Genomic DNA, 16,400 nt, shown 5'->3' with positions numbered 1-16,400 from the left:
CCAGAGAGCCAGTGCGGCTTCAGAGCTAACAGGAGCACCACCGACATGGTATTTGTTCTCAGGCAGCTCCAAGAGAAATGCAGGGAACAGAACAAGGCTCTGTATGTGACTTTTGTCGACCTTACCAAAGCTTTCGATACCGTTAGCAGGAAAGGCCTGTGGCAAATCTTGGAACGTTTAGGATGTCCCCCAAGGTTCCTCAGCATGATCATCCAGCTACATGAAGACCAGCGAGGCCAAGTCAGACACTGCAACGACCTCTCGGAGACCTTCCCAATAGGCACAGGTGTAAAGCAAGGCTGCGTTCTCGCGCCAACTCTGTTTACGATCTTCTTTAGCATGATGCTTCAAAGAGCCGCAGTAGATCTAGATGATGACGATGGTGTCTACATCCGCTATCGCACCGATGGCAGCCTGTTCAACCTGAGGCGACTAAAGGCCCACTCCAAGACAATGGAAAAACTCATCCGAGAGCTACAGTTTGCTGATGATGCTGCACTCGTCTCCCACTCGGTATCAGCTCTGCAGCATATGACGTCCTGCTTTGCAGAGGCTGCCAAGCTATTCGGCCTAGAAGTTAGTCTGAAGAAGACAGAAGTTCTCCACCAGCCTGCACCCCAGGAAGATTATCACCCTCCCAGCATCACTGTGGGTGAATCAATTCTGAAGACAGTCCAGCAGTTCAGCTACCTGGGGTGCATCATCTCCTCAGATGCTAAGATCGACAAGGAGATTGACAACAGGCTGGCAAAGGCAAACCGTGCCTTTGGCCGACTGCACAAAAGAGTGTGGAGCAACAAGCATCTGAAAAAAGGCACAAAGATCAATGTTTACAAAGCGGTTGTGATGACAACCCTCATCTACGGCTCCGAATCGTGGGTTTTATACCGTCATCACCTGCTACTCCTTGAGCGCTTTCATCAGCGCTGCCTTCGCACCATCCTCAACATCCACTGGAGTGACTTTGTGACCAACACTGAAGTTCTCAAGCGGGCGGAGGTTACCAGCATCGAGGCACTGCTGTTGAAGACGCAGCTGCGCTGGGCAGGGCATATTTCTAGGATGGAAAACCACCGCCTTCCCAAGATTGCCCTGTATGGCAAACTCTCCACCGGCCATCGAAATAGAGGGGCACCAAAGAAGAGGTACAAGGACTCCTTGAAGAAATCCCTTGGCACCTGTCGCATCAACCATCACCAGTGATCTGACCTAGCCTCAGATCGCAAAGCATGGAGGCACACCATCCACCAGGCTGTTTCTTCTTTTGAGAACGCACGCATAGCTGGTCTTGAGGACAAAAGGAGATTGAGGAAGAATCGCACTGCTACAGCACCAACCCTAAATCAGACTTTTCCCTGCAGCCACTGTGGCCGGACCTGCCTGTCCTGCATTGGTCTTGTCAGCCACCAGCGAGCCTGCAGCAGACGTGGACTATTGCACCCTTCTTAAATCTTCGTTCGCGAAGCCAAGCCGAGAGAGAGAGAGAGAGAAAGATTATTATTACTTGGGTATCCATGTAAACAGTGTTCTCTGACCAATTACAGAGCAGTGCTATTTTTTGAAACTGCTCTGTGTAGGGTCAGAGTCTGCCTCGCTGGACTCCATTCCATTGCTGTTGTGTTTTGTGTTGGTGTGTTAGAGAGATTGTGCTGTGCTGGCCCTTGGTCCCAGCTTCTGCTGCTCTCTCTCAGCCTTTCCTGACCTGCCTTGAGAAGCGAAGACGTCTAAGGTAAGACAGTCTTGGGGTTATTGTTTTTATTTTCGTTAGTAAAAGGACTTTTTAAGACTCAGAGTCCCTTTACTTATCCAGATTTGGGTGGGTGAGTACTGGGTAGCTTATTTGGGGTTAGGGGGTTCTGCTGGGGGTTGGGGCCTGGGGTGGGGTGGGGGGTTTGCCAATTTGCCCGTATCTTACTTTAGTGAGAGGACTTTTAAAAGTGCAGTGTCCTTTTACTTTTCTTGATTTGGGTGGCTTGGATTTCTTGGGGTTAGAGTGAAGGGGGTTTTTTTTGGGGGGGGAGGGGTTGGTAAAGTTCCTGTATTGTTAAAATTTAAGTTTTTTACTGTTTTAAAAGGATTCTGTGTTTGATTTTTTGCAGCTGTGTTGTGCTGCTGTTGTTCCTTTTCTCTTCTGGTTCTTTGGGGGGGGTGCTGTTGGCCTAATTTCAATTGTTTAAAGGGCCACTTTTTTAACAGTTGAGTTTCTTGGCCTTCTCCTGTTGTCCCTTTTCCTGTTTCTGGTTTTGGGAGGGGGGAGCTGGTACCTGGCTGAGAGACCCAGAACCAGCAGGCTTGTTGTGCTTGGCCAGCTCTCCCCATGTTGTTTGGGGGAGGGCTGGAGAGCTGGCATATGTAGATTGTGTGTTCTGTGGCAGGGAAGCTGGTACCTGGGTGAGAGACCCAGAATCAGCAGGCTTGTTGTGCTTGGCCAGCTCTCCCCGTGTTGTTTGGGGCAGGGCTGGAGAGATGGCATCTGTAGATTGTGTGTTCTGTGGCAGGGAAGCTGGCACCTGGTGAGAGACCCAGAACCAGCAGGCTTGTTGTGCTTGGCCAGCTCTCCCCGTGTTGTTTGGGGCAGGACTGGAGAACTGGCATCTGTAGATTGTATGTTCTGTGGCAGGGAAGCTGGCACCTGGGTGAGAGACCCAGAACCAGCAGGCTTGTTGTGCTTGGCCAGCTCCCCCTGTGTTGTTTGGGGCAGGGCTGGAGAGCTGGCATCTGGCTTTGCTGCAGCCAGGTCTGCAGAGCAGACCTTTTGCAGATTGTGTTTTGTGTGGCAGTGACGTTGGCAACTGGGTTAATATTGGTTCCAGGCCTGCAGGGTTCATAGAGTAGACAGAGGGATGTTTGGGTCCTATAGAGATTATCTGGTGTGAAGTTAGGTTTGGCTTTGGGTGCCCCAGGAATTGGGCCCCCTGGTCCAATTTGTTTTTTTTTTTTGGCCTTGTGGGTTTTGTGTGGGACAGTGCCCTGAAGCTGCACAGCAGTTTGGGGGGCTCTCCTCAAAACCTCCTGCTCCCCAGAGCCACTTTTCCCACAACAATTACAGTGAGGAAGTGGCTCTAATTGGTTTTTTCTCACCACTGGGAGCAGTGTTCCTTTTGGGGTGCCCACTGACGGGTGCAGTCTTTTTGGGCCAGGGGGGTTTCATGCTGGGGAGTCCCCTGAAGCTGCCCTGCATTTTTGGGGCCTCTCCCTCAAACCCCCCTCCGGCCAGAGCCACTTTCCCCACAGCAATTATAGTGGAGGAAGTGGCTAATTGGGCTTTCACCATCATTGGTGGCAATGGGCCTTTTGGGAAGCCCAAAGACAGGGACCCCCTGGCCCAATCTTTTTGGGACTTGGGGGTTTTATAGGGGAGAGTTCCCTGCGGGTTCCCTGCAGTTTTGGGGGCTCTCCCTCAAACCCCCTGCCCCCCAGTAGCCTCTAATTATGCCTTACGTTGCCATTGATTTCAATGGCCCATAGAGTATAATGGTGGGATTGGGGCACCCTCTTTGGGTGCCCCTGGAATGGGACCCCCTGGCCCAATCTTTTTGGGACTTGGAGAGTTTGTAGGGGAGAGTCCCTTGAAGGTCTCCTGCAAATTTGGGGGCTATCCCTCAAACCCCCTCCCCTCCAGGCAGCTTCCAATATACCCTATTTTGCCATTGATTTCAATGGCCATAGGGTATAATGGGGCCATATATTCGGAAATAGCCGCACATCTACCGTATATGCGGCTATTCCGAGTACCATAATAGGAAATACATGGTATTCCGTATCTTTTTGGCCCCGTGTATTTCTGAATCCGTGTAATTCTGTATTTTTTTTTTTTGCACACCCCTAGTCATAATGCATTTCAAATTCTTTATGTTTGACAGAAATAAGCAAAGGAGAGCAGTGGGTGAAACACATTTCCTCTTTTCTGTTCCTGTCATCTTCCAGAATGTATCTGTGAGATGCATCTGACTTATCCTTAATTCCAGGACAAAATGTTTATATATTACTCTTTTAAGTTCTCATTAGAGCTACTATACAGTCTTTTCACTTTATTTGAGACTTTCTATCTATGCCCATTTAAGCATACAAACCCCAGAAAAGAAACAAATGATTCCATTTTGAGTGCAAAACTATGAAAAGAAGTATATGGCAATTGCACAGGGATTCTGTATTTTAAGAAAATTATTAGACCTCAAAAAGATATAAAAGTTAATTCAGGATAAAAAAAAGAAAAGAAAAGTACAAGAGGTTGTGCTTCCTTAATACATCACTTGACAATAATGATTTATCAAGTTTTTGAAAAGCTGTCTTTGGCCATGAATCTGAGATCCAACTTGCTATCATGTATCTCCACTTCCAGGTAGACAAGATATTTTAAGGAGCTGTTTTGCTCTGGTTCTTTTTGCAACACTCAGGTAGAGGACAGAATGCTGGATGACACCCCTAACTGGACCCCTGTACTGGAGAAGAATGTACACAATAAGATTTATTAAATGAGATCCAGTAAGGCTCTTGGTCAGGATAAGTTCCCAACTGAGCTTCTTAAATTAAATCCTTTGTAGTATCCTTTGTAATGGGGAAGAACTCTAGCACCTGTTTTCTGTAAGATAAATCAAATGTGAAGATGAGAGAAATCCTCCAAGTTTGGAAGCACTCTATAATTGTTTCATTTTTTTTTAAGGCTCTAGGCTTGATCTGGCCAGCTATCGACCAATTAGCTTCCTATCATCTGTTGAGAAATTATATTATTCTCTTCTGTATCAAAGATTAATGGAATGGAATCAAGATCAATATAATCCTGGGCTGGGAACAAATTGGCTTTAGGAGAGGCTTTTCCACCATTGATCATTGTTTAACTCTCTTTAATATAGCAGGAAAAAGTATATATATACAGAAAGCTTTATATGGCCTTTATGGACCTTAAGCGAGAATTTGATTCAGTTAGTCAAAGCAAGCTATTGGAGAAAATGATAGGCCTATCCATTCATAAAAATACTGTTATGGCTAATCAAGGTCCTATACACCAATACTATTGCCCAGGTCTGCTGGGGTGGTGAGGGACAACTTTCAGAGAGCTTCACCATCGATAGTGGAGGGTGGGGGGTAGAAGCAAGGATGTCTGTTTGCTCCTCTTTAATTTATATCTAAATGACCTTATGTTGCATATTTATTTTCCAGAGTTTCCTGACATCAGATTAGCTTCAAAAAAAATACCCTTGATGCTATATGCTAATAATTAGTTCTTATCTCCTGCACCAAAACTGGCTTGAAGAGATTCCTGACATGCTTTTTAAACTATTGCCTTTATGAAGAATTACAAATAAATCATAACAAATCTAAAATCTTGGTTTTCTTTAAAAATGGCAACCTGGGTCTTTCCAAAATAGAATACTAAGACATTGAACAAGTCAGGAATTTCTGCTTCTGGAGGATTATTTTTTTCCCTTTAAACCTCTCCTGGTCACACTAGCATAAATTTGCTTTGAATAAGATTACGCCTGCTTCCTGGGAGATATCTCGCTTCTTTACGAGGAGAGGAAGATATATCCCAGGTGTAATCCAGGTGTTCAACTCCAAAATAATACCTCTGTTACTTTATGGTGGCACTATCTGGATGTCGGTGATCACAGAATCTTTTGATCACCCTTTATGTCAATTGATATGTAGGATAATGGGAGTCCCTCATTGCCTCTAAGATGAATCCCTCAGAGCTGAGCTCAGCCAAAGTCATTAGAAGCCTGAGCATAGCTCAGCACTTTTAAACTAAGACTTTTAAACTAAGACTCTTTTTTTTTCTACAGAAGCTAGTATGCTGTTCTTTCTTAAACAAGATGCTTACCATTCTTGATGGATGAAGACAGTAGATGCTAGATAAAGGCAGCTAGGGGCTGTAACTGAATATATCTTCTTGAAAAGTAAGGCAAGGACCTTTTAGCTTGTCCAGCGTTGCCTTATAGAACTGGATAACAACAGCACAGTGATTCACTCTTGCTCAAGTCACTTTTGGGGATATTTAACCTCCTAGTACTCTGCCATTATACATGACACCTAATTACCACCCCCACCCCCCATTTTAGGGCATTTGCTCAGACCAACTTAATGTCATGTCCTCCAAAGTATTACAGGGCAGATTTTGTTGTATTTCATATTTAAATTGTGTCTGCCCTTATGGGCAGGGCAAAATCTACACCCTGTCTCCCAAAATATTGGAATGTTGTTTACTTACCATTTTTTTTAACCACTGAATCTCACAATTTTAATACATTCCTTGTCTAATAGACTTCAAGGGGATAAGATACCCTATTTGTTGCTAGACAGTGACCTAAACACAGCCTACTGGGTTGCTAAATTTCTGTCTAGTAGTCTGTCTTTTAGTAAACAATATATTGTTCTTTTTAGTCATTGCTCAAGATCATTTGATCATAGGAGTTCTGAAAAGGAAGGTCAAAAATTAAGTAGGTAAGTAAGTAATTCTAGTTTTAGGATAATTTCAAAGGCTACATGTGCACCAAGCTCATGCCTTGTACAAAACTGGAAAATGGGAAACAGAACAAGGAAGAATTCCTGATGTATCCACTCGAAAACAAAAATCAAAAGAAAGTGGAATTCCAAAATCAGAAGGGGAAAAAAATAGATGAGGATATTTTCAAATATGTCCCAAAGTCAATGACATATCAGCACAGAAACACAAATACAGAATAGATAGAAAGGCAGAAAACACAAGTATGTCAGACATGATATAATTAACATTTATGCCAGGCTTTTTGGGGGGGAGGGAAAAACGGTTTTTCCTTTTGACATAATTCACACAATGCCCTATTATCTAATACATCTAGAACATGAGACACATAAACTCTAATATCTATACATTATTTTTTTTCCTTAGGACACTTTCTCCATTTTGGATGGGGACCTGTAGTTTGTTCCCACCCAGCTATTGGGCTTATTAAGATACAATTTTGCATTCTATCCAATAGGACAGACTAGCTGGCAGCTTGTTTAAAGTTTTTTTGTCCACACATTCTGGACAGCCTTTTGCTGGCCAAGGTTTCCTACCCACCCTCCCTTTCACGTGATAATTGAAGATTAGCTGGTTGCTGGGTACATCCCAGAATTTTTGAACTGAAAATATACCTGAAAATGATTGTATTTATAAAATGAAAAACAGAATTATGGAATTTTCTGGAGTCATGAAAAAATGGGGGAAAGGATAGAATAGGGGATCTTTGTTTGTGGGGTGGGGGTGGGTAGGGGGAGGGGGGTCTGCAGCTGGTGTTTTTAGAGCATGTGACACTAAATTTGCAGAGAACCAAGTCCTCACTCTCTCCTAAACATCACTAGGTTTGAAAAGAATTGGACAAAGGGGTTCAATCATGAACAAGGTGACACCAACCAAATGGAAAAATACCATGCTTCCTTCAGGGCAAAGAAACCGACAGTCAGATGGAATTAATATCAAAACTGGAACTCAAACAGAATAATATCAAACCAGAGAATACACACACATCCAAGGCAGTCACACTTGCCAAGCCAAAATGAATCTATGTGAAACCTCAGAATCCATACTGGAACAAGCCAGCCAGACCACATATCCACACATATCAAGAACAGCTATTCCAAATGATATTATATAAACATCTTAGTGATGGGAAGAGAGAAGTAATTCTTGCAGGTAATGTGAACACAAATATAACCTAGGCTTCCTACACATGATAGGAGAAAATAATTTCCCTTGTCTGTTAAAAGGGGGAGGGGTCTTAGGCTCAAAGCAACATATTGATATTTCAGCAGTAAATGTAATTGTCAGACACTTGCTTCAGTGGGTTACAAAATTTTGCAAAGGAAAAACATCTTGAACAAAAGGGAACAACTGACTGAAAACAGAATATTCTGAAGGTATGTATACTGAGAAGCAAAAGAAAAAGGGATTATCACATTCTTCTTAAAACACAACAAAATAAACAAGACTGTTTCTGAAAAGCTGAAGAGAGCATCCTCCTGGGGGTTGCAAAGTATCTATGTTTGTTTAATCTAAAATGCAAAGGTCAAATTTGCAAAGCAAGACAGAGAGAGAACATATTTTGTTCATTGATACAAGTGGAAAGATCAAATCTTAAGCATTTCACATGTCTTTGTGTTACATTTTAGCATCAAGCTAGATATGATGGAGGGGGGTTGGGAACAAATGTACTTATTCTTGTGCTCACTTGGTCATACTGGCCATAACCATTATAGTCCTACTCTAGGACCCACATATCTGAAGGAGCATCTCTCTCCATATGTCCCTGCATACCAGCTGTGGTCTTCTAGTTGCCACCTTCTAGTTCTTCCACTGCTCGAAGTGGTCCACTGTTCCTTTTTCTATAATGATTCCGATCTTGTAGAATACAGGCCCCAGAGGGAAGGAGTGGGGCACTGTCTTCAGACATTTTTAGGAGGTTCTGTAGGGTTTTTGATTATTTGTGAGGACTTTTAATGGAATTTAGCTTCACATGTTTTCTTGCTGAGGGCAGGAAATAGAGTTTTACTGTATTTGTATATATTTTTTTAACTTCTGGAATTGTAACCCACCTTGAGCCACATGGAAAGGAGAGATATCAACTTTTTAAATAATGCATACATAATACCGTAATGGCGGGGGGAGAAGAGTTTAATATTCTTTTACTTCTAATAGGGCACATACATAACAGGAGCTGAACACTGCTCACTTACTACTGATTGTATTTTTATCCAACCATTCCTCTAAGGAGCTAAGTGGTGTTTGTGGTCCTTTTGTACTCTATTTCATCCTCTAAACAACACAGTGAGGTATATTAAACTGAGAGAGAGGGAGGGAGCAAGTGACTGGCCCAAGATCATCCCATGAGTTTCTTTGTCGATCAGAACCTGAAGCTCCACTATACTAGTACAACAGTCTAACCACTACACTACAGTGGCTCATTTTCATTGTGGCTCATTTCTTTGGGCATTTGTTTTTCAGGTTAGGTCATGGCTGGAGGGAGAAAATAGTTTAAACCATGGGTGTCAAACCTGTGGCCCGAGAACCAGATCAGGTCCATGGAGTGTTCCTATCAGGCCTGTGAGCAACTCACTGCCATCTGCTTCCTTCTCTTTATATTGCTTCCTTCTGCATCACCGCTTGCTTTGCCAGGCTTGCTCAACCACAGAACAAAGCCTCTGTTTTCTCTATATGACCAGCATATGAAGCAACATATGTACAAAAGCTCACAATACCCAGTTATTTCATGTTTTCCCCTGGGTCTTAGGCTCAAAGCATTGACCATGAGATATCTGTAATGAATGTCAATAAATCAAAAGTAGGTTTGCAACTTAGCAAATACACACTTGAACAGCCTATTCAAGATGGCTACAGCACAGATTCTGATGCAATAAGTCAGAGCAAGAGGTCTCTGTTATCAGAAACCATTAAATAAAATATTGCAAGAGTGCTAATCTTTTCAAGCATGCTTTCAGTCTTTTTAAAAAATCTTTAATTGTGTCTGTGTGTGTCCTTTGCAAAGTTTATATCTCCTCTACCTGGCATTACATCTTATGGTACACTTGGCTCAGCCTGACAAGGTCTCATTTATGTCAGATACGGCCCTCATAGCAAATGAGTTTGACATCCTTACTTTAAACAATGGAACACAGCAAAGTAAACTGGGAAAGGGGGTGGGGATTATCTCTGTTCACTTGTGTGGGACTTCTGAAGAAAATCTAAAATCACTTTACAGAGGACTAGACTAGAGGAGGATAGGTCTATCAATAGATATTAGCTATGGTGACCAAATTAAACCCTATGTTCCATATAAGAATATTTCTGAGCACTGGGTGCTAGGGCAAGGTTGTGGCCTTCATATACTTTTATGGTCTCCCCAGAGGTAAGTGGTGAGCCACTTTGGGAATGAGAGACTGGGTTAAATTTACCATCACTTATCAAAGAACAGCCTGCTATGGAAGCAGAGAAACGTTTCGAATGCTATGTTACAAGTAGTGGAGTTTGAGGTTTTACAGGCTATGGGAATTCTCACATGGACTGAAATTGTGGGCTTTGAAGACACTGTTACACCATCATCCCTTCAAAACTTAACATGTCTTTGAAGTTCATTTAACCCTCAGTCAAGGCAGCCAAACATTGCATAATATAAATGAGAGAAAAGGGTCAATGAGCAAAGTGCAACCTGATGAAATGTGCATATAAATCCCTTCTTGTGAACTTTCAGTGAAAGTTTCAATACACCTCATGAAAAATTCAGATGAGAAGCCTTTTGAAATCCATTGACTGAAATCCAGCTCTGAATACACATTTTAGTTCTACTAAACTCTTGTCTATGTAGATCAGATTATCACAAAGACCTGACTCCTGGCAAACCAAAAATGTCCACTGTCCAAAATGGGTATGAATTAAAGCTACATCTCATTTCTATACATTTATTTATTCAAATGCATGCAATCAGGGCTTTTTTGTAGCAGGAACTCATTTGCATATTAAGCCACACACCCCAGATGCAGCCAGTCCGTACTAAGTACTCTGTACTAAGACCCCTGAAAGCTCATGGAGGATTGGCTACATCAGGGGTGTGTGGCCTAATATGCAAGGAGTTCCTGCTACAAAAAAAGCCCTGCATGCAACTATAAAATAACACATGAACTAGCATGGAAGCTTCCAACAGGTGGTCTTGTGCAAGTTTAAATTTCTTGGATTAGTTCACACCATAGGGATAATGTGAGGATTAAATATGTTAACAGAAGTAATCATCTCACCTTCTTGGATGGAAATATCCATTTGTTAATCTGGTAAATAAACTTCATATGTGACCTATAGATTTTTGTTTGCTTTCTAACTAGGCTCTCATCCAGATGATGATGAATGTATATTCAAGGTTCCTTGCAGCATCCATCATTACAATACCATGAAGCTGGGAGGTCCCCCACAGGACCCATAATGAATGACATTCATTAAATGACATTCTACCAGATACTGATAGGAGAGACAATCTCTGGTATGCACGTTGCTTCAAGTAGTATCCATTAAAACACTGCTGCATTTACCAGCTGCTTGGGCTGCTCTGGCTATTGGTTAGGGCTTGAATCAGATTCTTTCATATCACTCAAAACCACGTGTGCAAAATTAATAAAATAGGCACAGTTCTGGATTGACATGCTCCTTGTATGCACTCTTCTTGAGCAGCTAAAGGATATTTGAGTTTGATGGCCAGGGAAGTGATTGAAAATCTGAATCCTTTCTCCCATCCTACTCTCTCCCTTCTCTTCTACTCCATACCCTTCTTCTATTGCAAACTAAGTGCACTTTCTTGTTCCCCTGGGAACAAATGAAAGCAGAAATTAAAGGCACACACTTATGGGACTACATTGGGACATGCATTTGCGGAATATGACACATTTGGTCATAGACAACATTGGACTGGATGATCCTAGTCCTTGGAATGAGAAGCTGATTTCTTCCCTCTTAACTGTACCCCAAACTGTAACCTGTGTCATGCAAAACTTACTGGGAAATGCCATCTCCTTAAAACTTTGGTTGCATTCTCACCTGTTCACCTTGCAATCATATTGCAACTCATTCTGTATTCTTTCTAGAGGTGGGAATTTATTTTGCTTAATCAAGTAGAGAATTCAAACTGATGAAGAAGAGAGTTAGAAATAAAAGAGTGATTATTTCTACCCTTCCAGTGTGAAAAGGCCTACCCTGAAGTCAAAGAGTCATATTAATACATGGGATTATTCTGAATCATTTGGTTTCTATTATTGCATTGCTGTTTTGTTTTTGTATTGTTCCTGGAACAAACAAATGCAAATGGTTCTGAAAATTGACAATAAAGCTGGAGGTAATTCTCAGGAGTATTAGCTTGTGGCACTGAAGAAGACAAGTTGTAGGTTTCTCTCTCTGTTTTATGATAATCATGGTTTGATCTATGCTGCTGACACTGTGAGCTGGTGAAAAAAGGAAATCTTCCAGGTGAAATACACAAGATCATCCCAGTCATGACCCACAGATGCCCTTTGCTGGCATAAAATAAAAAGAAGAAACAATAAGAAGAAAAATGCCTCAGTTATAATTAATTCCTACCTTATTCACTGCACAATCATCCATGACAATTCCTTTTTGAAAGAGGACATCTCCGGAGAGCTGAGAAGATAATGGCAAGGGAAACAATACACAGCTCTATTATTATTTATTTAAACTCTGCAATCCATCTAGGTACAAGACATTCACCATACAATGTAAATATAAAATGCATTCCTAAAAAATGGCAAAGAGCCTTATTAACCAGCAGCTGGCAAATTCAGCAGAGCAAGTTTGACTGGCTGTTGGCAAATAAAAGCAGAATCCACCCCAACATTAGCCATGTGAACTTTTGATCCCTTCCCCTGCTTCCATCCTTCCAGACATCAGATGGATGAACTGAAATCTTTCTGCCTGTTAACTTTCAATAGGACGTTCTTCTGCAGCTCCCACAGAGATATCCAGTGGATCTTTCCCCAACCACTCCCTTGTTTAAGGCATGTTACAAGCAAATGCAAGAGAGTAATGGATTAGCATTAAGACCTTTTGCTAATTCTTTGGGAAAAGGCTAGTTATTCAGATGGATTGTGACTGCTGAACACCCTGCCTTGCCTTGGGGGGTTGCTAATGCCAAGTTGGAAATTCCTGAATATCTGAAGGTAGAACCAGAGAACGGGAAGGTTTGGTGGAGGGGAGGGACCACAATATGTATCATTCCTTACAGTATACCCACCAAAGCAGTCATTTTCTCCAAGGAAGTCAATTTCTGTTGGCTGGAGATCAGTAGTAATCCTGGGAGATTTCCAATCCCTATCTGGAGGTTGGCAACCCTATCCTCACCCCAGTGTCATTGTTGTTGTTGTTTTCAGTATTAGAGTGCTAGTACTTAAATGTTGCTGCTTCTTAACTACTGTTTTTGCAACTAAGTCATAGACAGTGAGCCATCACACACTAAAAGGCTTAGATGCTTTTAATTAATTGGTGTATGATTTTGTTTCCCCCTTGATTTGCTGTTTCTTGGTTGTACTAGGTTTTTAATTAGCTGGTGTTGTTTTAGGATGCGATTGTTGGTTTTAGAAGTTTGTTCTGTTTTAGATTTCATCTATGTTTATTTGCATGGAATTTATAACTCTGAACTGAGGTACTACCATTAACTTTTTCGGGAACATGTTTGTGGAGAGCCAATATACATATATTTTATTTTTAAATCAAATATGTATGTGCTTTTCTTCCCACTGTGGACACAGTTTGGCTTCCAATCTTGTTGCCTCCTATTCCATTTTATTGTCACAAGAAGAACACAGTGAGGAATGTTAGGCTGGGTTTGTGTGGCTGGGCCAAGGTCACCAAGTAGGTTTCCCTGGCAGAGTGGGGATTCAGACCTGGGACTCCAAGATTCTAGACTGATAGTCTCAACACAGTGCCAAACTGGCTCTTGATAAAAGCTTTAAGCAGTAGACAGAGTGGTGAAACAATTCTTGTTATGAGAACAGGTACTGTTACTATCATATCCCACTTTTCGTTTGGGGCATGTTAAAGGGCATGAATCAAGTGCTCGGGAGATGTGATATCACTAGGGATGCCATTTCCTAGTTGGGGGCAAGAGATTCCTGGGATTTTGGGTCTCTTCACCACCAGCCACCTAGCCGGGGGTGGTGAAATTCCACCCTCAAATGTGATGTAATGATGTCACATGGAAGTGATGTCATCACACCAGCAATGTCACACGGTGACCCTCTGGTGTTTTGGGCATAGAGTTTTGCCCCAAATACCAATGTCATACACATAATTGCCAGTGTGATGACATCACTTCCACATGACATCATTAAGCACATGTCACATGCATCCCCCCCACACACCTGGAAAGTCTTAAGTCTCCAGTATGGCTGCCAACCTCCAGGCAATTGACTGGAGATCTCCTGGACAGAGTTGCCAGGTGCCCCCTCGCCACAAGCAGGGAAGGGGCATGCAGGGTTGCCAGATTCAAGTTAGGACACTCCTGGAGATTTGGGGATGAAACCTGGGGAGGACAGGGACCTTGACAAGGTGCAATACTATAGTGTCCACCCCCCAAAGCACCTGATCTCTGTAGTCTGGAGATGAGCTGTACTTCCAGGGGAACCCCGGGTCCCACCTCGAGGCTGGTATCCCAACTCCTGGGATTACAACTGATTTCCGGACAACAGAGATCAGTTTTGCTGGAGAAAATGAACTCTTTGGAAGGTGGATTACATGGCATTATACCCACATCAAACTCCTTTTCCTTCCCAAACCCTGACCTGTTCATCCCTAGCCACAGAAGTGCAGCTACAACAAAAATAGTCTGGATTGCCTGCAACACTGTATGCATACTCTGCCCCAAACTTTAAAGCCATAGTGATAGCCCAAATAATCTTGGTGGTAGCTCAAATAATTGGTGTGGATACCATCATCTCTTCCTAAGTAATTTCATATCCTACTTTTTTGAGGGGTTGGTTTTGATACAGTAGAAAGTTTTCTTATGTATAACCAACTGAAGCAGAAATTCTACATCTGTGAACAGCAAACCAGTTAAGACTGTAATTGGACAATGAAACCAGGTTCACTCAGATTATTCTGGGTTTTTTTGTTTTGTTTTGCTTTTTTAACATGACAAAGAATATATACATAAGCAGATGGAGGGACACACACCACAAGCAGGAGAATATTTATTTTATTTTTGTAATGCATTGGTTATTTCAAACTGTTGTACATAGTATAAAAGCTTATCTTCATCTCTTCTGTTTTTTCCCCCTAGAAAACTTTGTTTGTTTAGTACAGTTTTACACCATTTTATGTCATCTAGCAGTAGCTAACATAAAACCAGGCATCTATCTGAGCAGAAATATTTTCTAGTGAATTTTATTAACATGGTCACGAAAAAGAAAGAGAAGAGAATGACTACAATTTTGTACCAAGTGTGGAGAATCTATTAAGAAACTTGAACTTTCAAATAATGGAACGGTAATACAAAATTTCTTATCACTTTTACCCACACCCTGCCTCTGTGTCTTTCAGTGAACAGAAGGAAATATGGTGTTATGCTCTGATCAAAATGATTGCTTAAAAATCCTGCCTTGGTGAAAACCTTTCATCTAGTTTTGGAAATTTATTTAATTCATTTGTACCTTGCCTTTCTCCCCAGCAGGGGCTCAGATTATCTTACATTATCTCCTCTCCTCCATTTTGTTTTCAACAACCCTGTGAGGTAGGTTAGGCTGAGAGTGGGATTGGCCCAAGGTCACCTAGTAAGTTTGCCAGTTCCAGGTTGGGAAACAACTGGAGATTTGGGGAGTGGAGCCTGAGGAGGGCAGTGCTTAGGGAGGAAAGGGACTTCAATGGACATAATGGCACAGCAAACAGGCCTCTGTCACCTGAAGATCAGTTGGAAGGAATCCCAGGAGATTTCCAGCTACCACTTGGAGGTTGGCAACCCTGTCACACAGTGAGCTTCCATGGCAGAAGTGGGGATATCAACCCAGGCTTCTCAGATACTAGTCCAGCACTCTTAACCCCTACTCCACACTGATTCTCCCACCTATGTGAGACCACTTTTAGTAGGAAAAAAGGAAGTTTTCCACACGCCCATTCAACTCTTGTTGTTATATACCAGAAGATCTTAATGGTTTAGTTTAAGGCATGGTGCCTTTACAGTTCTGGTTTCATTCATCAGAGAGATGTCCTGACTCTTCTACAATCTCCTCACAGCTAATAGGCACTGGAGGAGCTATTTAAGTGTAGATATATCCTCCCTCAACCATTCCGCTTAAAAAAAAATACATATAAACTTATCTTGCTGATGTAGCCCAAATGATGCATTATATGTCAGTGGGAAGCAAGCCATTGCAAGCAGACTATCTACAGCTGATATCAGCAGGCTGCATCTCTTATCTCTAATTAAAACACTCATCCAATTGTAGTCAAAATGCTTCATTCTTAAATTGCAATTGGATTTTAAATGGAGATCGGAGGGAGGTAGTTGCTGGTACAAAAGAAACCAGGCTGTCAGAAGAATCAATAGTTTTTTCCATTGAAAACAGTCAAAGAGAAACACAAGCCTAAGGCCCACTCTAGACATTATACACAAATTCATGTTCACAAGGATCCATCCAGATCCAGAAGGTCTGATTCCAAGGGGGGTGAAGCAGGAAGGCAGTTGGGGAGAAGTTGCACCCTTTTGCTGTCCACAATTTAGAGGTAAGTTAGAATGGCCCTGGATCAAGTCAACATTAGTGGTGGGTGCTACAAGACAGGGCTACAGGTAGGATTGCCAACCTCAGGGTGCGAGCTGGTGATCTCCTGAAATTACAACTGATCTCCAGACTGCTCAAATCAACTATTTCTTGTTTGTTTGTTTGTTTAAAGCATTTAT

General features: G+C 42.2%; 1 protein-coding gene across 2 annotated transcripts in view; it reads right to left on the bottom strand.

Moving 5' to 3' along the window:
• The window catches only part of LRRTM4 (leucine rich repeat transmembrane neuronal 4), a 659,418-nt gene that overhangs the window by 363,081 nt on the left and 279,937 nt on the right, over window positions 1-16,400 (bottom strand). For both annotated transcript variants that reach the window (XR_009556043.1, XM_060250985.1), the window contains exon 3: window positions 12,074-12,133. Coding sequence is in view for 1 of the 2 variants with exons in the window: in XM_060250985.1 (XP_060106968.1) it covers window positions 12,074-12,133 (60 nt within the window). In the remaining variant the exon portion in view is untranslated. The remainder of the gene's footprint in view (window positions 1-12,073; window positions 12,134-16,400) is intronic.

This window comes from Heteronotia binoei, chromosome 12, assembly GCF_032191835.1.
Source record: "Heteronotia binoei isolate CCM8104 ecotype False Entrance Well chromosome 12, APGP_CSIRO_Hbin_v1, whole genome shotgun sequence".
Classification (NCBI taxonomy): Eukaryota; Metazoa; Chordata; class Lepidosauria; order Squamata; family Gekkonidae; genus Heteronotia; species Heteronotia binoei.
The sequence above is the reverse complement of the archived record's forward strand: the minus strand, read 5'-3'. Positions and strand labels throughout refer to the sequence as shown.